We start from the raw sequence: 25,468 nt of genomic DNA, 5'->3' as shown, positions 1-25,468 counted from the left end.
TCAGAGGTGGTGATGAGATGGTGATAGGCACCCAGCCAAGTGTGGATGGATACGAGGAGACCAGGCACCTTACTGATGGTGGAAGGGGAGTGGGGACTAAGACCAGCACTGGGGTGGATGAGAGGGGATCCTTGAACACCCGACCCCTCTCCAGGCAACACATATGAAAGATGCCTGGCTAATTCTGGTTATGACCAAGATACCGCAATGCCAATTCGTTATCTCCACCCCGACCCGCGGCACAACCAAGCACACATGAAACACAAATAAAGTTATCATCACCCTGCTAAGATTGTGTGTGCGTTTCGAAAATCAGAAAATAACTTTATTTTCCTTCTTAATCCCTCCGCCCTGCCTTTGAATTGACTATCTTGAGTCTGTCCTTTACAGACGCGCCAGAGTTCAGTGAGGGCGGATGCCCAACCAATCAAACACTGACCGAAGGCAACATAAATGTGATTTTATGCAGAGCGGAAGGGAACCCACTTCCTGACGTCACATGCTTAAAGGGCGGGAACTCCTACGATGCGGGAATGCTGCCTCGAGTCACGAGGAATCACACTGGTCAATACAAGTGCATCGCTCACAACAAAGCTGACAAATCAGTAAGAAGCATAACAGTTTCAGTCCAGGGTAAGTTTAAAATGTTTCTTAGCGCATCAATTTTTTTTTTTTTTAATAGTTCTCATAATCATCTTTTTCCATCTTTGACCTGATACCCAGAGTTCCTTTTTTACAGAAGCCTAAATTGGGTTGCGCTCCTTTGTCAGTGTCTTTCCTGTATCATCTCTTTACATTCTGTAGCCCCTACCAATGCTTTCAATCCTTCCATTCCTTCTCACCTCTGCGCGACGGTCTGCGTCACAGAAAGAGTGACACTGCTGCCATACATTAGTGACACCGGGCTGTACAGCACAAATAGGCTCATTGGAGAGAAGATACACTGTTGAGGCCACCATCTTGGTGTCCGCACGTCTTACAGGTGCATCAGGAAGTTGAGGTATGGCAGCCTCTAATGAAGTAAGTGTGAGTCATGAGGGTTGAGCTCTTCCAGATATATCATGAGGGTGGGAAGTTGTGGCCTCGGTGGGCATCTAATGTACTTCAGGGGTTGGTGCTGTCTTCTCAGAGGGAGTTTCTTGTACGTTATGGGGTGGTGTTCTCTCAGATAGAGTATCACACACATCATACACGTCTGTAACCTTAGCTGGGGTGCCCTGGGGGTGTGGATCAAACCTCAGGTAGCATTTGATGTACATTATGGTGGGTTTTATCAAAGATGGAGTATCGTGTATGTTACGGTGAGTGTTCTCTCATGTGGACTCTTGTGCATATTACAGTGAGTGTTCTCTCATGTGGACTCTTGTGCATATTACAGTGAGTGTTCTCTCAGGTGGACTTTCCCTTACATTACGGTGAGTGTTCTTTAAGGGTGGACTGCCCTGTACATTGCAGTGAGTGTTCTCTCAACCGGACTCGTCTGTACATTACAGTGAGTGTTCTCTCAGGTGAACTTTCCCTTACATTACGGTGAGTGTTCTCTCAGGTGGACTTTCCCTTACATTACGGTGAGTGTTCTCTCAGGTGGACTTTCCCTTACATTACGGTGAGTGTTCTCTCAGGCGGACTTTCCCTTACATTACGGTGAGTGTTCTTTAAGGGTGGACTGCCCTGTACATTGCAGTGAGTGTTCTCTGAAGCGGATTCGTCTGTACATTACAGTGAGTGTTCTCTCAGGTGGACTTTCCCTTACATTACGGTGAGTGTTCTCTCAGGCGGACTTTCCCTTACATTACGGTGAGTGTTCTTTAAGGGTGGACTGCCCTGTACATTGCAGTGAGTGTTCTCTGAAGCGGACTCGTCTGTACATTACAGTGAGTGTTCTCTCAGGTGGACTTTCCCTTACATTACGGTGAGTGTTCTCTCAGGTGGACTTTCCCTTACATTACGGTGAGTGTTCTCTTAGGCGGACTTGTCTGTACAATACAGTGAGTGTTCTCTCAGGTGGACTTTCCCTTACATTACGGTGAGTGTTCTTTAAGGGTGGACTGCCCTGTACATTGCAGTGAGTGTTCTCTGAAGCGGACTCGTCTGTACATTACAGTGAGTGTTCTCTCAGGTGGAGTTTCCCTTACATTACGGTGAGTGTTCTCTCAGGCGGACTTGTCTGTACATTACAGTGAGTGTTCTCTCAGGTGGACTTTCCCTTACATTACGGTGAGTGTTCTCTCAGGTGGACTTTCGCTTACATTACGTTGAGTGTTCTCTCAGGCGGACTTGTCTAAACATTACAGTGAGTGTTCTCTCAGGTGGACTTTCCCTTACATTACGGTAAGTGTTCTTTAAGGGTGGACTGCCCTGTACATTGCAGTGAGTGTTCTCTCAAGCGGACTTGTCTGTACATTACAGTGAGTGTTCTCTCAGGTGGACTTTCCCTTACATTACAGTGAGTGTTCTGTCAGGCGGACTTGTCTGTACATTACAGTGAGTGTTCTCTCAGGTGGACTTTCCCTTGCATTACGGTGAGTGTTCTCTCAAGCGGACTCGTCTGTACATTACAGTGAGTGTTCTCTCAGGTGGACTCTTCTGTACATTACAGTGAGTGTTCTCTCAGGTGGACTTTCCTGTACATTACGGTGAGTGTTCTTTAAGGGTGGACTGCCCTGTACGTTACAGTGAGTGTTCTCTCCGGTGGACTCCCCTGTACATTACGATGAGTGTTCTCTCAGGCGGACTCCCCCTGTACATTACGGTGAGTGTTCTCTCAGGCGGACTCTCCTGTACATTACAGTGAGTGTTCTCTCAGGTGGACTTGTGTGTACATTACGGTGAGTGTTCTCTCAGGTGGACTCCCCTGTACATTACAGTGAGTGTTCTCTCCGGTGGACTCCCCTGTACATTACGATGAGTGTTCTCTCAGGCAGACTCCCCCTGTACATTACGGTGAGTGTTCCCGCAGGCGGACTCTCCTGTACATTACAGTGAATGTTCTCTCAGATGGACTTTCCCTTACATTACGGTGAGTGTTCTCTCAGGTGGACTCCCCTGTACATTACAGTGAGTGTTCTCTCAGATGGACTTTCCCTTACATTACGGTGAGTGTTCTCTCAGGTGGACTCCCCTGTACATTACAGTGAGTGTTCTCTAAGGCGGACTTTCCTGTACCTTACAGTGAGTGTTCTCTCAGGTGGACTTTCCCTTACATTACGGTGAGTGTTCTCTCAGGTGGACTTTCCCTTACATTACGGTGAGTGTTCTCTCAGGTGGACCCCCCTGTTCATTGCAGTGAGTGTTCTCTCAGGCAGACTCGTCTTTACATAAAAGTGAGTGTTCTCTCAGGTGATCTCTTGTGTACATTACGGTGAGTGTTCTCTCAGGTGGACCTTGTGTACATAACAGTGAGTGTTCTCTCAGGTGGACTTTCCCGTACATTACGGTGAGTGTTCTCTCAGGTGGACTCTTGTGTACATTACGGTGAGTGTTCTCTCAGGTGGACTCTTGTGTACATTGCAGTGAGTGTTCTCTCAGGTGGACTCCTCTGTTCATTACAGTGAGTGTTCTCTCAGGCAAACTCGTCTGTACATAACAGTGAGTGTTCTCTCAGGTGGACTCCCCTGTTCATTGCAGTGAGTGTTCTCTCAGGCAGACTTGTCTGTACATAACAGTGAGTGTTCTCTCAGGTGGACTTTCCCGTACATTACCGTGAGTGTTCTCTCAGGTGGACTCTTGTGTACATTACGGTGAGTGTTCTCTCAGGCGGACTTGTCTGTACATTACAGTGAGTGTTCTCTCAGGTGGACTTTCCCTTACATTACGGTGAGTGTTCTCTCAGGCGGACTTGTCTGTACATTACAGTGAGTGTTCTCTCAGGTGGACTTTCCCTTACATTACGGTGAGTGTTCTTTAAGGGTGGACTGCCCTGTACATTGCAGTGAGTGTTCTCTCAAGCGGACTCGGCTGTACATTACAGTGAGTGTTCTCTCAGGTGGACTTCCCTTACATTACGGTGAGTGTTCTCTCAGGCGGACTTGTCTGTACATTAAAGTGAGTGTTCTCTAAGGTGGACTTTCCCTTACATTGCAGTGAGTGTTCTCTCAAGCGGACTCGTCTGTACATTACAGTGAGTGTTCTCTCAGGTGGACTCTTCTGTACATTACAGTGAGTGTTCTCTCAGGTGGACTTTCCTGTACATTACGGTGAGTGTTCTTTAAGGGTGGACTGCCCTGTATATTACAATGAGTGTTCTCTCCGGTGGACTCCCCTGTACATTACGATGAGTGTTCTCTCAGGCGGACTCCCCCTGTACATTTCGGTGAGTGTTCTCTCAGGTGGACTTGTGTGTACATTACGGTGAGTGTTCTCTCAGGTGGACTCCCCTGTACATTACAGTGAGTGTTCTCTCCGGTGGACTCCCCTGTACATTACGATGAGTGTTCTCTCAGGCGGACTCCCCCTGTACATTTCGGTGAGTGTTCTCTCAGACGGACTCTCCTGTACATTACAGTGATTGTTCTCTCAGATGGACTTTCCCTTACATTACGGTGAGTGTTCTCTCAGGTGGACTTTCCCTTAAATTACGGTGAGTGTTCTCTCAGGTGGACTCCCCTGTTCATTGCAGTGAGTGTTCTCTCAGGCAGACTCGTCTGTACATAACAGTGAGTGTTCTCTCAGGTGGACTCTTGTGTACATTACGGTGAGTGTTCTCTCAGGTGGACTCTTGTGTACATTACGGTGCGTGTTCTCTCAGGTGGACTCTTGTGTACATAACAGTGAGTGTTCTCTCAGGTGGACTTTCCCGTACATTACGGTGAGTGTTCTCTCAGGTGGACTTTCCTGTACATTACAGTGAGTATTCTCTAAGGTGGACTTGTCTGTACATAACAGTGAGTGTTCTCTCAGGTGGACTTTCCCGTACATTACGGTGAGTGTTTTCTCAGGTGGACTCTTGTGTACATTATGGTGAGTGTTCTCTCAGGCGGACTCTTCTGTACATTACGGTGAGTGTTCTCTCAGGTGGACTTTCCTGTACATTACGGTGAGTGTTCTCCCCTGTACATTACGTTGAGTGTTCTCTCAGTTGGACTTTCCTGTACATTACAGTGAGTGTTCTCTAAGGGTGGACTGCCCTGTACATTACAGTGAGTGTTCGCTCAGGTGGAGTCGTGTGTACATTACGGTGAGTGTTCTATCAGGTGGAATCTCAGGCAGACCCTCCTGTACATTATGGTGAGTGTTTTGTAAGGTGGACTTTCCTTTTACATTACAGTGAGTGTTCTCTCAGGTGGACTCCCTGTGCATTACATCGATTCTCTCAGGTGGACTCTCCTGTACATTACGGTGAGTGTTCGCTCAGGTGGACTCCCTGTACATTACATCGATTCTCTCAGGTGGACTTTCCTGTACATTACAGTAAGTATTCTCTAAGGTGGACTCCCTGTACATTACATCGATTCTCTCAGGTGTACTCTCCTGCACATTACGGTGAGTGTTCGCTCAGGTGGACTCCCTGTACATTACATCGATTCTCTCAGGTGGACTTTCCTGTACATTACAGTGAGTATTCTCTAAGGTGGACTCCCTGTACATTACATCGATTCTCTCAGGTGTACTCTCCTGTACATTACGGTGAGTGTTCGCTCAGGTGGACTCCCTGTACATTACATCGATTCTCTCAGGTGGACTTTCCTGTACATTACATTGAGTGTTCTCTCAGATGGACTTTCCCATAAATTATGGTGCGTACTCTCTCAGATGGACTCCCCTGTACATTACAGTGAGTGTTCTCTCAGGTGGACTCCCCTGATCATTACAGTGAGTGTTCCCCAAGGTGGACTTTCCTTTACATTACGTTGAATGTTTTCTCAGGTGGACTTTCCTTAGCTGGAGTCCATTGCATTTTTCTCGAGAGATGTAAGAATTAAAGTTTGTTTGAAGTAGGTTTTTCAGAAATGTCCTGAAGGACAGCTCCAGTGCAGCCTCTTGGGTGGGTGATGGATGTGAGTTTCACAGGTAGGGGCATATTAAGTCCTGAGTCACAAAATGTAGGCACCTAGGAATTGTTGGTTGCACCCCACCCTCCCCTTTGCAGCCTTTGATATGAAGCCACTCAAATAAGTAGGCAACTCCCTTGAAGTCTCGCTTCCTCCATTATCCACGCTGGCGTGAGACTATTAGACACATGAATTTTGAAGAGCAACATCAGCTATATGTGCGCTGTAGTTAAAAGCAGGACACAGATCAGTACCTGTATGAAATGGTACACATGCCCCTGCATAGTGTGAAGAATCCTACAGATACCTCACTGAACCCCTGCCTAAAGTCTCTTCCCAGGTGGCCAGGGTAAGGCAGATGTTTCCTGATCCCAATCCTGGGGGTGATGCTCTGAGGGATGATCACCTAGGAGGAGAAAAGGCTCAGGGAAGTGAGAGGAATCCATGGGGTGAGACACAGTATTTGCCTTCCTCTAGGGAAGTCGTATCACAAATGACAAATCATATAATTGCTTGCTGTCACATTAACCCATCTATTCCACATATTGAACATATTAATGTGGGTGAAATCATCCAGAACTCCTATGGTATAAAAAGGAATAAAATCACTTCTCAAACCCATAAAGCTAGAACCCTAACCTAAAAAGGGGTAATGGAAGGAAGTTTGTGAATAACAACTGCCAAAATTCTAAAAAGCCTTATTTCTCTTTCCAAACAAGGCTGATGAATAATTTGTGTGTTAATCCATTAACAAATGTTGTAGAGAGTGGAGAGCAAATCAACGAAGAAGAAAAGGTTAAGAAAACTAACTTTGTTGACTGGGACTTCAGCTCCCAGAATTCCCTCAGTACTGGGACGAGGAAGAGAGATGCAGAGGAATACTGCTGTAGGAGCGGTCTACTAATTAATGTAGATGACCTACATCTGAGGGAGACTGAGAGGCTTAAAAATCCCTGTCAGGTACAGGCATTACAACAGTTAAAGAAGCAGGAGCAGCGAGATCAGCAGGAGAGGAGAAAGTAGTGCATGTCGTGTATGCAGAGAAGGGCAAAGCTGAAGGCGAGAGAAGGCCCGGTACCACTGTAACACCAGATGCAGAGGCTGGGTCATGAGAGGGTCTTTGCCTTCCATCATCCCTGTTGCAGAGGTTGTGCAGAAGCGTGAGAAAAGGACGCTTGCCCATTGAAGGTTTGTTGTGAAGAGTTCGCCCAGAGGGAAGCAGAAGTAGCGAGGGAAGGTGTGCCCTCTTTAAAGGCTTCAGGTGGCTTCGTTGCACCTGAGACTCTCCGGAGCAGAGGAAGTTCCAATTTCGAGTGGCGTGGGCAGAGGCTGACCAGAGGAGGCTGTTGGCCTGGCTGCAAGGAGCCAGAACAACCGAAGACCTGCAAACACCAAGCGGAGCGGGAGTGAGCGACTTACACAGCGAGTTCACAGCTTAAAAGTGACTCTGGAGCGTTCCGACACCATCCGCGTATTCACTTTCACTAAGTGAAAGAAGCAGTATTAACAGTTATGAATGCAGAACTCTTCGAAAAATACACAAGAGTTATGCCTATTGAAACAAAGTGACTATGAAAGCAAGCGTGTGAGTTGGTGGAAGGCCCAAAAACACGCTGGGGAAGGCCCAAAATCCGTTGGTGGAAGGCCCAAAAACCTCAACAATACCAATACAAAAAACATTGCTCAAGGCGAGAGGGGAAGATTGGAAACCCCAAGAGTTGTAAGACTTGCTGTTCATGCGTTGTAAAACATAGATCATCAGATGATATAAACACACATTGCCAAAGCCAAGACAGAAACAGAGTAAGAGCATATCCTGGTCACTATTTGGTTGTTGGTGTAGAGGGAAGAGAAAGGTGGCAGACAGGCTGCCCTTCTGGAGAAGATTATCCAGAGGGAGAGGAGCATAACTGCAGAGGAGTCATAAAGAGCACTAATGTGATTCCTTGTTTCCCCGAAAGTGATTCAAAGTTTTATGCAGACAAAATCTAGAGAAGTCGCTGTTAGTCGAAGTTGGAGGTTACCACTGAAGCACACTTTGTTCTTTTGTGAAATGGTAAACGGGCCGGCGATTAAACCCGTATGTAAAGTTGCGGATGTAGAAGGCCTGGCATAGGTGTAAACCATGTAGTAGTCTATGAAAGTGCTGAACTGTGGTTCTACCCAAGACAACGTATTAAACCTACTGTGGGAGCATTACAATTTCTTTTGAAACAAACGTTGTGGCAAATCATCCTGGCAAAGACAATTATAGTTGATTACTTGGAGAAGATAAATGTGAAACCTGTTCTTACTCCTGGAGGCATCGGAATATACACTTAGTTTCTGGTGCATTGTTTAAACAACAGAACTTGTGTTATCAAGTTTAAAGTCTTAAGAACTGTGTTCGAACTTTGTGGCAAACAAGGATTTCCTGATTTATTTTGAACTGTGGGGCAAAACCTTGCTCAGACCTGGGGAAGGGGAAGTCACCCAGGTTATGATAAGAGGCAGTGGCCATATTGTGACAGTTATCCTTTTGTTAGAGTGTTTCTTTTAGTTTATATTAGGCTGGGAAATCATCACCAGGGTAGGGATAGTGAGGCGTTTATCCAACATTTTTAGTTAATAAAAGGGCTAATGTTGAAAACTCTTTACAAAGTTGTCCGCCTCACATTTCTGACCCCTCACAAAAGACACAGACCTCATGAGGAATGTGCATTTAACAAATATTCTGTTGTGAGTCTTGAAGCTGCTAGAAGTTATGCGTCTCCTAGCATGGCTACAGGACTCCGTTTTTCAGCCATGACACAGTTATACACGCTCCAGCACAAATACAGAACAGGCATTAGTAGCTATGAGGAAAGTGCACTCATCCTATCATAGATGTGCAATACAGATTACCGCCCTCACAGAATGTGCATGTGCCCAAGCATAGGTACAGGAGACAGATTGGAATCAACGAGGACGGAAAGCATACCTTAACATAGATCAAGGCTATGGATTAAAGGTGATCAGGAAGTTGCATGTATCCATTCGTAGACTGAGAAGAGAAGAATTCCATGGGTTTTCAAGTGGTGTTGCCACAAGTGAGTCACCAAATAAATTACTTTGTGGTGTGCAATATACCAATGGTCACTATTTCTATATATGAACCAACAGTATTGCCAGTCATTGAGTGAGGATGTTTAGTAGGGAATACGCTAATAACTAAATTACAGTTAGTTAGGTGGTGACAATTTTGAGATTGATATTTGGAGAAGCACTATGAGATTAAATGAGTTGCCCAAGATGACCCAATTTTTCTATTTTGTAGTTGCAATTGTAATTGTAGTTGGTATTTAAGCCTAGGCAGCGCTGCAATTTCTTGTCATATAGCAAGGTGCAATTTGTTTGTATTTTTTATTGCAATTTGGTTCAATAAATAGACCTTTCAAAAGTGAAAAATAGAAACAAAAGCATGCAAAAGAAGAAACAAAAATGCAAATACAATTAAAATCTCAATTGTCATATTCTAGTTTATTAAAACTCTGATTCAACAAGACCTAAAATATTTTGTATGAACTTCAACGTAGCAATCGTCAGAGAGGTTGACACATAATACGGAACCAGAAGTTTGTGTAAGCAGTATTAGATTGACTGTAGATGAAGTGAGTGAAACACATTTCCATTGTACAATTTAAAGGACTTAGAGTAAACAGATGTTCTAATGTTTCAACATAATCCACCCCTCTACAAAATGTACATGACCGCATGACCGCAGTTGTTTAATCTCTGACCGGCACCCAACACCTCCATAGTTGGCACTAAATGTAATCTCAGTTTCAAAAACATCAGTCGATTTTTACGATTGGGGAATTTCATTGGATCAGGAATATTTGTGTTGTACGCTTTCCCAAATGTAGTAGAGTGTCCGAAAGGTTTGTTCGATTTGCACAGGTCAGTTGTCTTTAGTCAATCCATAAACCATACTCTTTTTATTCTTTTTACTAATGACGGGTTATCTAATAATTTGTCACTGCACTTCAACATCGGACAAGAGGATTTGATCATGCATTCCTTAAAGGCACCATATAAGGTGTCAGTGGGAGGGTAAATAATGTTTAAATATATTGATCATGATTTCCAATCCATCAAGGCTTGAAAGGAAGGGAGACCCAGCTCAAATCGAATAATAGGGATTGGCGTCCCCCGAGGTAGATTCAAACCCCTTTTTCCAAATGCTTCCTTCAATTTTTGAACAAGCAGTGTATGCAGGGGAAGTTATCGCACCATAGGCTAGACAAGCAACTACTTTTCCTTTATAATATTTTAGTAAAGGTTTTATGGATATTTGCAATATTTATGATCTATTTTCCTCAATTGTGTCGAATATGCAATAGTTAAATGAATCTCCTTCGTGTCACTCTTAGGGCTGCGATGTCTAATCGTAACACCCACATATTTCAACGTGGATACTTCCTCCAATTTTTGTGAATCCATGCACCATGTATATTTGCTTATTGTAAGCCTTGGCTCCAAGGTGATCATGTTTGTCTTTTCAACATTCAATTCTAAATTCAGGTCCTATAAATATAGAAATAAAAGATATGTGATCCTTGAAGCTCCACCAGAGTTAAGTCAAACAAAACGATATAGGAGCATGACCAATTCTCAGGGGAAAGTAAGCGCTCTGTGCCAGCCATTTTCCCAAGTTTGAGATATAGAAGAGGGTAGCCAGGTGAGCAGTGCAGTATCAGACAGGAAATCAGCAGGGGAGAGGAAGAGAGACGGCAGAAGCAAAGAGGATGGTCTTGAGGTGCTTCCGGAACTGGTGATGTTTCTCCTCAAGTTTCAGAGAGGCAGGGAGGCTGTTCCAGAGGGAGGCCCCAGCCAAAGAAAGAGATCTACCACCAACTTGTTGCTTGGAGTAGCGACTGTCCCTGAGGGAGTTGGAGGTGGAGGAGCAAAGAGCTCAGGAAGGAAGGTTTTTACAAAGAGAGAGTTGGAGGTATTGAGGACCCAGGCCCCAGAAGGCCTTGTAGACAATGCAGCTGGTCTTGAACTTAATCCTAGCAGCCACTGGGAGCCAATGAAGAGATTTCAGTGCTGGTGAGATACGATCCCTGGGCTTGAGGCCAAGGACAAGTCTCGCAGTCCTGTCCTGGATAAGTTGCAGAGAGTGGCTGGTAAGCTGTGGAACAGTCTCCCTCTTAAACTTAAGTCTTTTTTGCTGATTCCATTCTGCTTGTTTATGGCTTGCTGTGTTCCTTTTCGCACTAGGATGCCCTCGAGTGTATGGGCGTGTTATAAGTGTATCTAACATAACATAACAGAGTAGAAGCAGGCAGATTTAGAAAGAGGCTGTTGCAGTAGTCCAGCCTAGCGAGAACCAGAGCTCTAGAGACAGTGAGCTTCTGGGGGAAGGAGAGGAAAGTAAGAATACCTCTGAAGAAGTGCAGTTGGTAGTTTTACTTCTTAGAGACGTCAGAGATGTGAGGAGAAAGGGAGAGTGTTGAGTCGAAGATGATCCGAGGTTTTTAGCCTCACAGGTGGGAGCAAGAAGTGGTCATGGAGACAACCAACAGATTCAGTGTGAAGATTAAGCTGGGAGATGGGCAGCTTTTCCAGGAGTTTGCTCAGGAAAGGAGCGATAGTTAGGTAGGACTTGCCGGGTCATTGACGACCCAATGCCCATTGCAGGAGCAAAAGTCACCCTCATAAAAAAATTGCTTAATCTTTTTAGTTGAGGTTAGTGGGAAAAGATGCATTCCAGATTCCATTTGCAGCTCATTCATCTCCATGTGAGATTAAAAATGTATGTTAAAATCCCATGCAATCATTACTCGGTCATTAATACTAGGGGGTCTGGGCACAGCACAGACCCCTACAGTACCCCGTAGATCAAAGGGTTTGTTCCTGTTACTCAAAAAAGCCTATGCCCCTGCTTGGATGGGAAATCCATCAAGAAGCACCCAGTGATCCACTTAACCAAGAGTTACAAATCCAGCAGTGCCAAGGACGTGGGGATCACCACCATCAGCTATTCTCCATAGATCATCGGCCCCAACAGAGCTAACTTGGTCTCCATCACAGGCGGAAAGCCTGCTTGCTGGTCATGTAGGAGGTGGTTCCTTCCGTAAACCCTTGCATTGGAGCTGCAGCTCTTTGCTGCAGTAGCTGCCCTGCATGTGGTCATTGGGAAGCAGAGCAGATGCTGAACCTTTGCATTGGAGAAGCAGCTCTCTGCTGCAGTAGCTGCCCCGCGTGCGGTCATTGGGAAGCAGAGCAGATGCTGAACCCTTGCATTGGAGATGCAGCTCTCTGCTGCAGTAGCTGCCCCGCGTGCGGTCATTGGGAAGCAGAGCAGATGCTGAACCTTTGCATTGGAGATGCAGCTCTCTGCTGCAGTAGCAGCCCCGCGTGCGGTCATTGGGAAGCAAAGCAGATGCTGAACACTTGCATTGGAGATGCAGCTCTCTGCTGCAGTAGCTGCCCCGCGTGCGGTCATTGGGAAGCAGATCAGATGTTGAACCCTTGCATTGGAGAAGCAGCTCTCTGCTGCAGTAGCAGCCCCGCGTGCGGTCATTGCAAAGCAGAGCAGATGTTGAACCCTTGCATTGGAGAAGCAGCTCTCTGCTGCAGTAGCTGCCCCGCGTGCGGTCATTGGGAAGCAGAGCAGATGCTGAACCCTTGCATTGGAGATGCAGCTCTCTGCTGCAGTAGCTGCCCCGCGTGCGGTCATTGGGAAGCAGAGCAGATGCTGAACCCTTGCATTGGAGATGCAGCTCTCTGCTGCAGTAGCAGCCCCGCGTGCGGTCATTGGGAAGCAGAGCAGATGCTGAACCCTTGCATTGGAGATGCAGCTCTCTGCTGCAGTAGCTGCCCCGCGTGCGGTCATTGCGAAGCAGAGCAGATGTTGAACCCTTGCATTGGAGAAGCAGCTCCCCCGCGTGCGGTCATTGCAAAGTAGAGCAGATGCTTGTCAGATTTGTGGGATCTAATGAGGTTATTTTTTGTAATAAATTCTATTTTTTTAATAGAGGTCTTAAATCCAAATCCATCAAGAAGCACCCAGTGATCCACTTAACCAAGAGTTACAAATCCAGCAGTGCCAAGGACGTGGGGATCACCACCATCAGCTATTCTCCATAGATCATCGGCCCCAACAGAGCTAACTTGGTCTCCATCACAGGCGGAAAGCCTGCTTGCTGGTCATGTAGGAGGTGGTTCCTTCTGTAAACCCTTGCATTGGAGCTGCAGCTCTTTGCTGCAGTAGCTGCCCTGCATGTGGTCATTGGGAAGCAGAGCAGATGCTGAACCTTTGCATTTGAGATGCAGCTCTCTGCTGCAGTAGTTGCCACGCGTGCGGTCATTGGGAAGCAGTGCAGATGTTGAACCCTTGCATTGGAGAAGCAGCTCTCTGCTGCAGTAGCTGCCCCGCGTGCGGTCATTGGGAAGCAGAGCAGATGCTGAACCCTTGCATTGGAGATGCAGCTCTCTGCTGCAGTAGCTGCCCCGCGTGCGGTCATTGGGAAGCAGAGCAGATGCTGAACCTTTGCATTGGAGATGCAGCTCTCTGCTGCAGTAGCAGCCCCGCGTGCGGTCATTGGGAAGCAAAGCAGATGCTGAACACTTGCATTGGAGATGCAGCTCTCTGCTGCAGTAGCTGCCCCGCGTGCGGTCATTGGGAAGCAGATCAGATGTTGAACCCTTGCATTGGAGAAGCAGCTCTCTGCTGCAGTAGCAGCCCCGCGTGCGGTCATTGCAAAGCAGAGCAGATGTTGAACCCTTGCATTGGAGAAGCAGCTCTCTGCTGCAGTAGCTGCCCCGCGTGCGGTCATTGGGAAGCAGAGCAGATGCTGAACCCTTGCATTGGAGATGCAGCTCTCTGCTGCAGTAGCTGCCCCGCGTGCGGTCATTGGGAAGCAGAGCAGATGCTGAACCCTTGCATTGGAGATGCAGCTCTCTGCTGCAGTAGCAGCCCCGCGTGCGGTCATTGGGAAGCAGAGCAGATGCTGAACCCTTGCATTGGAGATGCAGCTCTCTGCTGCAGTAGCTGCCCCGCGTGCGGTCATTGCGAAGCAGAGCAGATGTTGAACCCTTGCATTGGAGAAGCAGCTCCCCCGCGTGCGGTCATTGCAAAGTAGAGCAGATGCTTGTCAGATTTGTGGGATCTAATGAGGTTATTTTTTGTAATAAATTCTATTTTTTTAATAGAGGTCTTAAAGGAGAGTTCCGGGACTTTTTTTTTATTGTCCCTACGGGTCGGCCATGTGTTTGTAAGCATAAATCGGTAGATCGTAGGAAACTTTCCTATGGACCTTACCCGACTTTTCGCCCCTTATCGCACTCGAAATCAGCCTCCATTTTGTGATAATCCTATCATTCCGCCGCATCGACCTGGCTCACCTGCCTTTGCGGCACTAAATCAAATCCCCCGCCCCTGAGCCTGACATCAGCAGACGCGTACTGCCCATTTCAAGCACGTCTCGTGTCAACAATCGCTGCGCCTCAGCTATTGACGTGTTGCCATGGAAATGGCAGGACGCCTCTTTCCCCAATAAGTATAAACAGACCGTTTCACAACATACAGCAGCAGATTTTCGATTCCATTCCTCTCTCTGTGTTACTTTGAGTATTCTGTGACTCGTTTCAGTGCTCTGGTCAGCTACCTTCGCCGCTTGTAGCCCGTGTGAACAGATACCAGTACCACCGCTATAAATTATTTTACTATCTTTACCGCACAATGGCCACAATAATGCCGTATATGTACGAGCCCGAGTACACCGAGGAAGAACTACTGGAAAGGCAAGCACGCGAAAACGATGGGGATTCGGACGGCAGTTGGGAGGACCAGTCAACGGATGAAGAGCCTGGACCATGTCGCATGGACGGCGTCTCCACCTGGTGCACGTGCAATCGGTGCGAGCTAATGCCAACTGAGGAGGAGAACTGCTGCTGCCGTGAAAATTCCGGGTGCTTGGCCTACATTTCGGAAAGCGAGCAAAGTCAGCAGGAAGGCGAGCAAAGTCCGCAATGCATCACCGAGCTGCCAGAGTTCAGGGAAGCCTGCCTCTCACGGACAGTGTTGAGGATGATGATGGTGCTTATGCACGAACTTCGTGGCACTGTTCGTCCGCGTAATCCGAGTAACGAGTAAGTATACTCTGTTTGTGATGTCAGTGATGCCACCACTATTTCATGGTCGTCTCCCACATATAAAATTACATTTACATATCATTGGAACGCATGTAAATTGGTTCCATATAGTGCATTTTCTAGATATAATTTTTTTCTAAGGAAAATGACATGTGTTACCTGAATCGACATTGATAAGAAAGTTTGGTCAGTTTAATACAGTTTGCATCTTTTTTTTTCAGAGGTGGCACAGGCTGGTGGCCTATCGTTGCTTCACTTGGTGGCTTCACGGGAGGCTCGGACACCGCGTTCGGAGAGTAATACCTGCCTGTGCGGTACTTGCCATTAGACAACATTTCCCCAGTGACAGTGGACAATACCGCGGATTTTCCCTCGATGTGCTGCAACCTCAACTTTACAATGTGTAATGTTTATTATTTATGTTTAATTAAAATCTAAAATAAAGCCCAACATATATTTTAACAATGGTTGTTTTGATTTTTTAAATGAATCTAGTGTATATTCTCCTGGGAGGGTGAGGTATTTATAAACTCACCCCCCTGCCTTCCATGTAGTAGATCCTGCAGCCATCCTCTTACATTCAGTTAGATGGCCTCTCCTTGGTGAGGCCCTGCGGCAAACGGGTCTTGTCTGCACGACCACCGCCCCGATCCACCCCCCGCCTTATCAAAGGCAGTTCGCACCGGGGTACTTGAGCTGCTGGCAAGTGGAGCTGTCAGGGAGCGATAAAGGCCAAGAGGTGCCAAAGACCATGTACACTTCAAAGTGGTCTATAGAGCATGGGTTTGTTGTTCCCATGTCTACCTCCAGACCCCGTGTCTCCTGCCAAGCATCCCCCTCACGCTGGACGGCCCCCTGCAATCCACATAAGTGTGTCTCCATTCACGAGTCTTCCTGTGTCTTGTCTGCACGACCACCGCCCCGATCCACCCCCCGCCCTATCAAAGGCAGTTTGCACCGGGGTACTTGCGCTGCTGGCAAGTGGAGCTGTCAGGGAGCGATAAAGGCCAAGAGGTGCCAAAGACCATGTACACTTCAAAGTGGTCTATAGAGCATGGGTTTGTTGTTCCCATGTCTACCTCCAGACCCCGTGTCTCCTGCCAAGCATCCCCCTCACGCTGGACGGCCCCCTGCAATCCACATAAGTGTGTCTCCATTCACGAGTCTTCCTGTGTCTTGTCTGCACGACCACCGCCCCGATCCACCCCCCGCCCTATCAAAGGCAGTTCGCACCGGGGTACTTGCGCTGCTGGCAAGTGGAGCTGTCAGGGAGCGATAAAGGCCAAGAGGTGCCAAAGACCATGTACACTTCAAAGTGGTCTATAGAGCATGGGTTTGTTGTTCCCATGTCTACCTCCAGACCCCGTGTCTCCTGCCAAGCATCCCCCTCACGCTGGACGGCCCCCTGCAATCCACATAAGTGTGTCTCCATTCACGAGTCTTCCTGTGTCTTGTCTGCACGACCACCGCCCCGATCCACCCCCCGCCCTATCAAAGGCAGTTCGCACCGGGGTACTTGCGCTGCTGGCAAGTGGAGCTGTCAGGGAGCGATAAAGGCCAAGAGGTGCCAAAGACCATGTACACTTCAAAGTGGTCTATAGAGCATGGGTTTGTTGTTCCCATGTCTACCTCCAGACCCCGTGTCTCCTGCCAAGCATCCCCCTCACGCTGGACGGCCCCCTGCAATCCACATAATGCCACGACATATACACGTCATTCATTCACAAACACACCCCTGGTTCGAATTCTTTATAACCCACTTCATATTTCTAATGAGAACTTCTTTGCGCTTTGCTAGTCAACCCGTGAAGGTGCTGGTTATCTGCTCTTCGTCTCTGTGAACTTCCGTGACCACTTTGAGCAAACTCGTCAGTTTGCAACCTGTGAACTGCTCCCTGTTCTACGACAAGAAACTACTCTGATCCCTGCATCTAACTGTTTGTTCGTCAAGGTAAGTCCATGTACCATAATCATTTTTCGTCCAATTTTTTAATTTATATCTATTTGCTAGTAGTCATCAAATTGCATCCATGTTTTCTTTTCGTTCACGACAGTACATGCAAGGAACTAGTCACATGTTCTGAGTTTAGTCAAATTACTTTTTCTATTTTTTGAAAGTTATTGAAATACTTATCCGCATGTGAATAACGTGTATAGTTCCAAGAACCAAAACGGACCTTGCATTGAACCTTTTATGTGTCATTTACTGTTTTAACACATTGGTATTCATAGAGAATTGTTGATCTTTACTTTTCAGAACTTTCCATAATGCCTGCCTGTTCCATTGGCGGTTGCCCTTCGAAGACCCATAACAAATCTGAAGGTACTATAATGCATGTTTTCCCTAAGACAATAGATCAGATAAGAGAATGGGTCCGATATTGCGGATATCCAGCCTCTGAGCTAGAAAGTAGAGTCCTAGAAGTCTTTGCGGACAAGAGGGGTGATCGATACCGCATCTGCAGCAGGCACTTTAGCCCAGACATGTACTCCACATCATTGCTAATAAAGAAGAAAACACCGCGAGCGAGGCGAAAATTGCTCTCAACCGCTATTCCCACTCTATTCGTCCACATCCCTCCACTGGTGAGTCAAGTTTACGTATTTATCTCTCGGCCTTGCGGTAGTGTGTAGCATTAGCTAACAATAATTTCCCCATTTATGTATCCACTCAATATGAAGGCGGAAGATTCTCCATCCGTGTCGTTATTGCAGTCATCAGCCACTTCAAGCGCCTATCGGGTAATCTTACTTAGCTATTCTGACACTGACTTGTTTTAGGCATGTAAATCAATAGTTTTAATTGATCGTGTAATTATTTTACCTAATGCTACACCCTTGTACTCGTCCTCTAGTCTTTGTTTTCAGTTATAATTATTGTTATCCAAAATAATGCAAGTACTGTCTTTCAGGGAGATGCTGAGGAGTCCAACGCATTGACGACAACCGTAGATGTCACTCAGATGCTCGAGGTACGTTTCCGGACAGTTCCATCGATGGAGATCATCAGATCTTGCATTCTTGTAGCGTGATTGTTACACACAATGTTTCTTTCGTTTTTAGCCATTGATATGTCCTTCTGTCGTCGCCCTCCTATTTGTCTTCTTTTTTCAATATTGTGTTCATTACTAATGAAAGTCCTATGTTTCAGGGAGTCGATGGAGCATTAGTCCAAGTAGAAGGGGGAGCATGCAGTTACGGGTCGGCGCAACAGCTTGCAGAAGTGTGCACCGCAGTTACATCGTCCCTTGATGTTCTTATGCATTTCGAGGTATGGATACTGACAGTTCGATCAAGCGAAATCATATGACGTGATTACATCCGCTATACTTCCTTCTTTATTAACGCAAGTACTATGTTTCAGGGAGATGACGGAGCTTCTTCTACAAGAACATCACCCCTAGTAGTTGATGCAGATCTCTGGGTGGTGACACTTCCAACGATCGAGCAAATCGAATCATATTTACATATCCATTATTTATTTTAGACAACTGATCATTTGTGCAGGTCTATTTAGATGAGCCGTTGACGCCTGCTCAAAGTTTATGTTCTTTTTAACAAAATAGAAAAGCATACTAATGCAATTACTGTGTTTCAGGGAGTTGCTGAAGCGTCATCTTCAATAATATCATCAATGGAAGTCTATGCGGAGCCCGAGGTATGGATCTTGACAGTTCAATCTAACTAGATCAACAATGCGTGAACTATTGTCGTTTGAATGTTCTACACAATGCGTTCATTCGTGTTTTGCTATTGAGATGTACGTATGGGTATTGGTCCCCAAGTACATTTTGTGTTTTCAATATTATTATACATACTAATGAAAGTTCTATGTTTCAGGGAGTCGATGGAGCCTCAGTGAGTGATGGATGTGCTTATCATGAAAATATAGTCGTTGCAGCGCGAGAGGAAGTGGAGACATGCACACACGAGTCGGAGCAACAGCGTCCAGATGTTGAAGTTCGAGGCAAGAAAGTTTCAAAGAAAAGAAAGCAAAAGAAGGTTAGTGTCCTGTTCACTATATTATGTTGTCTTTCACTGTCAATAGTTCAATACTGTAAGTTGTGTTTAAACTGAACATCCCTTTTCTAATCTGTCCTCTAGTTGCGAGTGGGTGTAAGAACTAGATCTACACAGACAGTGAAGCGAACGAGAGATGTTGCTTGTCAAACCTTTTGGCAGGGACTTGAGACTGGAGATGCATCGTGCCAATGGGAAGAATATGAAGTGATTGACAACGGAGCTATACCACCACCAGCCATTGATAGTGAATGTCCTCCTGGTAGTTTGGATGCAGTCGGAGATCAATTCACAGAATCCACACCCGCAAAAAATAAGAGCGCGCGAAAGTTGAAGACATTGTTTTTTTCTCCCATCTCCGGACAAGGAACAGATGTTGCAATGGAAGAGAATGACGTGGACGACAATGAAACACCATCAATATCACTCAGCATAGCGGAAGACGATATCAGAGATTGTACCTTTCATGCGAGTGACATGTCCTCAACGTTACAGGCCGAACCAGCTGGGATGCAGAGTGACAGTATAAGGAAAGAGGCCAAATTCATTGTATTCGATAGCTGTTTGATGGATATTATTATGATGATGAAATGTGGGCATTCGGTTGGTGGGGAAGTATGTGGGGAGCCATTGATTAATGTGACTCGTGCAATTCGAGGCACTAACCTTAAAATACATGCCACCTGTACACAATATCATCCGTTCGCATGGTCTGCACAACCCATGCTGGGGCAACTGCCAGCAGGCAATCTACTTTGTGCAGCGGCCGCACTTTTTAGTGGTTCAAGTTTTAAAAAGTTACAGTATTTCTTTCAGTTTGTGGGAATCCATTTCATTGCGAAAAGTCAGTTCTACAAATACCAAACCGATTATCTATTTCCAGCCATCAGCGAAGCTTGGAGAATGGAAAAAATGTCAATGGAAAGTACATTCGCGGGCAAACGCTTCAGGCTAGCCGGTGATGGACAGTGCGACAGCCCAGGATTTTCAGCCAAGTACTGCACCTACCACTTTCAGGACATGGAAAGTAAGAAAATTGTGAGTTCGGTGGTCGTGCAGGTGTCACAAAGTACATCCTCAGTGGCCATGGAGAAAGTTGGCTTTGTAGCATCATTGCAAGAACTACAATCGCGGGGAATGGTGATCGACCTGATAGCCACGGACAGACACGTTTCAATTGCCAAGACAATGAGAGAACAGTACAAAAATATAAATCACCAATTTGACGTTTGGCATCTTGCAAAATCAATCAATAAAAAATTGTCTGCTGCAGGTAAAAAAAAAGAATTGCAAGGTATTTCACAGTGGTCCAAGTCAATCAGCAACCATCTTTGGTGGAGCTCAAAAACATGTGAAGGGTCGTTGGAAATTCTACTGGAAAAATGGCGGTCAGTAATGTTGCACTGTAGCAACGTACATCGATGGTCGACAAATGAGCATTTCCACAAATGTGAACATGGCCATTTGTCCACAGAGGAGGCACGGAAGAAGAAGTGGTTGATTCCTTCATCACCCACTCACAAAGCCATTGAAAAGATTGTATTTGATAAAACTATAACAAAAGCTTTGAGGGGACTCACGGAATTCTGCCACACAGGAGATTTGGAGGTGTTCCACAATATGTGCCTCAAGTACAGGCCCAAAAGATTGCATTTTGGCATGGAAGGCATGATAAATCGGACTCTTTTAGCGGTCTTGGCACATAACCATAATGTTGGCCGTCAACAAAGTAGGACGACCGGAACTTTAGGGACGCTTCGCTACAATAAGGCCTTCACTAAAAGAAGTAAACAATGGGTGATCAAACCAGTGTTTGAGGATATGCAATATGAGTTTATTGAGAGACTTATCGTAGATGTCCTCGATAGGCACATACATGGAGTGGTGAACGAACCTATGCAGGGGACAACTGCATTGCCACCCAACATTGCCTCTGTTCCATGTCCACCTAAAGCAGAGCTCATTGAGAAATACACATCACGGTTTAAATGATTGTAATTTGATTGTCTGTTCTCTCGAGTCTCCTCATGTTGCAGGCCCATTGCAATTAAACCAAACAGTAATATAAATCATTTTTACAAAAATTATAGAATGTTTCCGTATTGCAAAAACATGGCCGACCCATAGGGACAATAAAAAAAAAGGCACGCAGACAAGATGCCCTTACACTAACTGGAGCTAACTAGAAATGTGTGCTCGCTCAAAGTGAAGGTCAGCTGCTTTGATGTTTTGCTCGGGTGGCGGAACGGCCCACGACCCAATATAAGGTTCTATTGTGATTTGACCTTGACAGGCCGGGACCATCCTGAAAGACTAAGAAAAGATAATGAATAAAATTTCAGAAACGAAACGATGAGCCACGTTCATTAGAAGAAGTAACGTCGGCAAAGAAGGAGTGGTGTTTCGGGTCTGCCCTACACAGAGACACAATGGAAAATGCAAATATAATGTAAGTAACTTTTGATGAGTTTATACCGCAATTTCATTACTATACAGTGGCTTTAAAGACGGGTTCAGTTGTACTTGTTCGTTCTATGTGGCATAGTGTTTTCTACCGCGCACTATCTGGAGGAGAAACATCTGCTTTTACTGAAGCACCTCAAAACCTTCCTCTTTGCTTCTGCTTTCTCTCTCCCTCTCCCCTGCTACAACTGGTCCACTGTCTGCGACCTCGGTCCTGGGCCCTTCCACTCTCCACCTGCACTGCCTCCCTGTCAACCCCTGCACTGGGGGACTGTCTCAGTATCCTACAGCCCCCCCTTCCCAGCACTTGTTCTGCACTTACCTTGCACTTGCCACCAGCTGGCCCTATTTATTTATTATTTTATGCTACTTACCTTGTACTCCACTCCCCCCCCCCTCCATGCCTCGCCACGCCTTTAAACACTTGTGTACACCCAGTAGCGCTGTCCTCGCTATGAAATGAATAATTTTAATAAGGATCTGATGGTGAGACTAATTTCATTTTTTATGTTTTTAGGTACATCATTCACTACTGTCTGTGTCACGAGTACCAGACACCTGCGGACGGGTTCTACAGCCGCCAGTTGCTTCTCCGCGTGAACAACGTTACCACCCTGACCATTTTATGGGACGATCGCCAAGTACAAGTATGCCCTTACGCGGTACTAACGGTTAGATGCAACATACCTACCGTTGTGGTGGCCTAGTGCCTGGTTGTTGGAACAGCCATGCGATTATCAGTGCGACCGAAGAGCTTATTTTTATCGTAAACCAACACCCTGTGTACTGCACACGAACATCGCTTCCCTCAAGACGAACTAATTTGGATCGAGAGCAAAGAAAAATGCAAATCGCTGAATATTCTCTAAACATTTGATGTCAAATAAATGTACTTTACCACATTTACAATCTTGCGGTTTGATTTCAAAGTACAGTTTCATATTCCGAATTGTGGCGCGCTGTATTGTGAGCTGATCTGTGTTGATTTACGGGGTCTGTGTGGAGTCGCGTAGAAGACGCCTGGGCGCGTTTGCCTACGCAGCTCAGTCACGTCACGGATAGAGGCGGGGAATATGAATGTTTTGATAAAGTCTGTTTCAGGGGCGGGGGATTTGATTTAGTGCCGCAAAGGCAGGTGAGCCAGGTCGATGCGGCGGAATGATAGGATTATCACAAAATGGAGGCTGATTTCGAGTGCGATAATGGGCGAAAAGTCGGGTAAGGTCCATAGGAAAGTTTCCTACGATCTACCGATTTATGCTTACAAACACATGGCCGACCCGTAGGGACAATAAAAAAAAAGTCCCGGAACTCTCCTTTAAAATCTAATGCAATGAAATTTATTTCAAATACAATGAAATGGCAAAAAATTGCTGGAGCTAGTGTTACATATGCAATGATGTAGTCCTTAAGAAGTGAATTCTAGCTGTCAACGGTCATAGGTTCGAATCCCAGCAGACCTGTCTCGACGCTTCACGCTTCCGAGTTCATTCAGTGCTTAGAAGGGAGAGGAATCCAGCATGAAGCGCTCTATAAAAATGTGATATTTTACACATAAACACCTTATGAAATGGACATCATTATTATTGTAATTAGTATTGGTTTTCTTTTGAGTATTCAGAGTATGTCTCTCCATCTGCATGGCATCAGAGGTCAAATTGTGATGTCTTTTTATTTTCCAGCTGCTCCTCCCACAAGTGTGAAACCTCCCACACCGACAACTCGTCCATCCAACAAAGGAGCTTTTTCTGCAGCCGCCATGTCTACGCTCGCACTTCTGCTCTTCCATCTCTTCTAGTACCCTCTGGGAGAACAGCACTGTGCAGCCTGGAGATGCATTGAGTGGGGAGCCCTCTCCCCTCAATCCTGGATGTGGGTTTCCTACTAAGGGCAGCCATAGGCAAGCCTGCTTCCATTGTGGGCTATATCACTCATTCTTTGGGTGGGTGCGGGGAGTGGCGGGGGGGGGGGGCAGAAGATGCAGGTGTATCGTTCCATCGAAGTATTAAGAAATTATGTATAAAGATTTTTATAAGGAAACTCACTTGTGCTAAAGAGACTTCATTTCCTTTCAATGTACATCCCTTCATGGTTATCACAGGTGTGAAGTCCTCCATCTCAGGATTGGGTCTGTACACGCTGCATCCCTGACTGGTCTTCAGGACATGGAAATGCTATGGTTTAAAAAAATATTGTATACTTTATTTCCAGCGTGCAGGCAGCTACTGAGCACACCCAGTGTTAGCAGCTGTTGGAAGCAAGGCAAAGGGAGATCAAGCATGGTCCAGTGTCACGCAGTTTGGTGAATTTGGGAAGCCAGCATTTGAGTCCTGGCCTGGGAACCCATGCTCAAATTTTCTGTCATTAGACCACACCATCTGCCAAGAAGAGCCTTTGGGTGTGGAGCAAGACGCGATGGATTAGCTCAGCCCTGGACTGGTGTCATGTCGATGAGATGGCCCAACACTTGCACGTAAGCTGCAGGGCGGTGATGTCACCACAGCCTTAATGACGAGCATCAGGTCTCGCGCAGCCCGGCGAGTGAGACGCGAGACAACCTTGGCTCCCGAATGATTATTGTGTTAGACTCCTCCCTATAAACCCGTCCATGAACATCAGCTCAGCCTCAAGCCAATGGCCCAAAGCACACACGCAAACCAGCACGCAGTGACGTCACCTTCCTCGCCATGCTAATAAAGATGAGTGGGTCTCCCCTCATGGGCATGCGAGACACTACACAAAGTTCGGCTCCAGAGTGACAAAATGTGGCATTGCAACTCATTCCCATCATTCGGGACATTCTGAGAGGTGACTTCCTCATTTTAAACTCAATGTAGATTTTCTGAACTGTTCATAGAAAAAGAAGGCTCATCAGAAACAAGTAGAGATGGAATCATTCTCAATGTTTAGCATGTCTGGATCGCTCAGCTCGGGAATAATGCCAAATAATTAGGTTTGTAGTTGTCCTGCTTTATACTGATAATAAACTTTCTTGGATGAAAGTATTGGTTTTTTTTAAAGTATCAATCGAAAATCAACAATTTGGGTGTTATTAGCTGGCTTGTAATTATTTCTCCCGGCTCACTCCAATTTCTTATTTCCTCTGGAGTAAAATGAAGCTCTTATAGAAGCTTTTGGTCTCATGAGTTTTCCTATGTGCGTCGTAATCCATAATAGGAAGGACTGTGTAGCCCCAAGCTGAGCATTGGGCACCCCTCCAGGTGTTGTGAACATACCCCACCCCCATGATTTTTCACCACGGACTAGAAAGGCTAAGGTCAATGGGAGTTGGTGTCATCATAATAGTCTAGGCCATTAGAAACAGATTGCTCAGCTGGAACATTCATTGAGCACATCGAAAAGGTCAGATTCTGTAATTACTACCACTCGAAAACATGCACAGGGTTATGGAGGATAGCTCAGGGGCAACGCGCTCGCCTTGGAAGCAAGACGACACGGCGCAACACAGGGTCGATCCGCGCGACCGCGCTTAGAAACCTCTGGGTAATAAGCACGTTATAAACAACCTATCATACCACATCATGGTGCCAATATGCCTTACTCACAAACAGCATATCACGGCTAACAACTAAATAGCACAGGGACATGGTAACACAATAACGGTTGCACACATCCACTTTTAGATGGCATGCAGTATACTTCTAGAAGTAAGAATTGTTCACAAACATGGGAAACTAGGCACTCGTGCTAAAGGTGTGGTTGTAAAGGACCAAATGGAATCTTAATTGTTTTTTTTTGCATACTGTACACTACCAGTTTTGAACTGAACCTACATAAGTATTTTGTGAGTATCTGGCTTGTGTTTTCCTCTCATTTTATCTTCCGTGTTACATGTACACGTACGTCTTGTTGGT

The 25,468-nt window shown here is 46.0% G+C and overlaps 1 protein-coding gene across 2 annotated transcripts in view; it reads left to right on the top strand.

Annotated features, from left to right (window-relative positions):
* The window catches only part of LOC138447764 (intercellular adhesion molecule 5-like), a 251,513-nt gene extending 226,918 nt beyond the window's left edge, over window positions 1–24,595 (top strand). Inside the window, exons 4-5 of one of the 2 annotated variants that reach the window (XM_069604094.1) lie at window positions 391–633; window positions 23,276–24,595. In XM_069604094.1, the coding sequence (XP_069460195.1) occupies window positions 391–633; window positions 23,276–23,391 (359 nt within the window). In that variant the 3' untranslated portion in view covers window positions 23,392–24,595. The remainder of the gene's footprint in view (window positions 1–390; window positions 634–23,275) is intronic. The other variant, XM_069604095.1, reaches the window with a different exon arrangement.
* The last annotated feature ends 873 nt before the right edge of the window (window positions 24,596–25,468 follow it).

The sequence above is a fragment of the Ambystoma mexicanum genome, chromosome 3q (assembly GCF_040938575.1).
Source record: "Ambystoma mexicanum isolate Mex_15411 chromosome 3q, UKY_AmexF1_1, whole genome shotgun sequence".
NCBI classification, from domain to species: domain Eukaryota; kingdom Metazoa; phylum Chordata; class Amphibia; order Caudata; family Ambystomatidae; genus Ambystoma; species Ambystoma mexicanum.
Note: the sequence above shows the minus strand (reverse complement) of the source record. Positions and strands in the feature narration are given on the sequence as shown.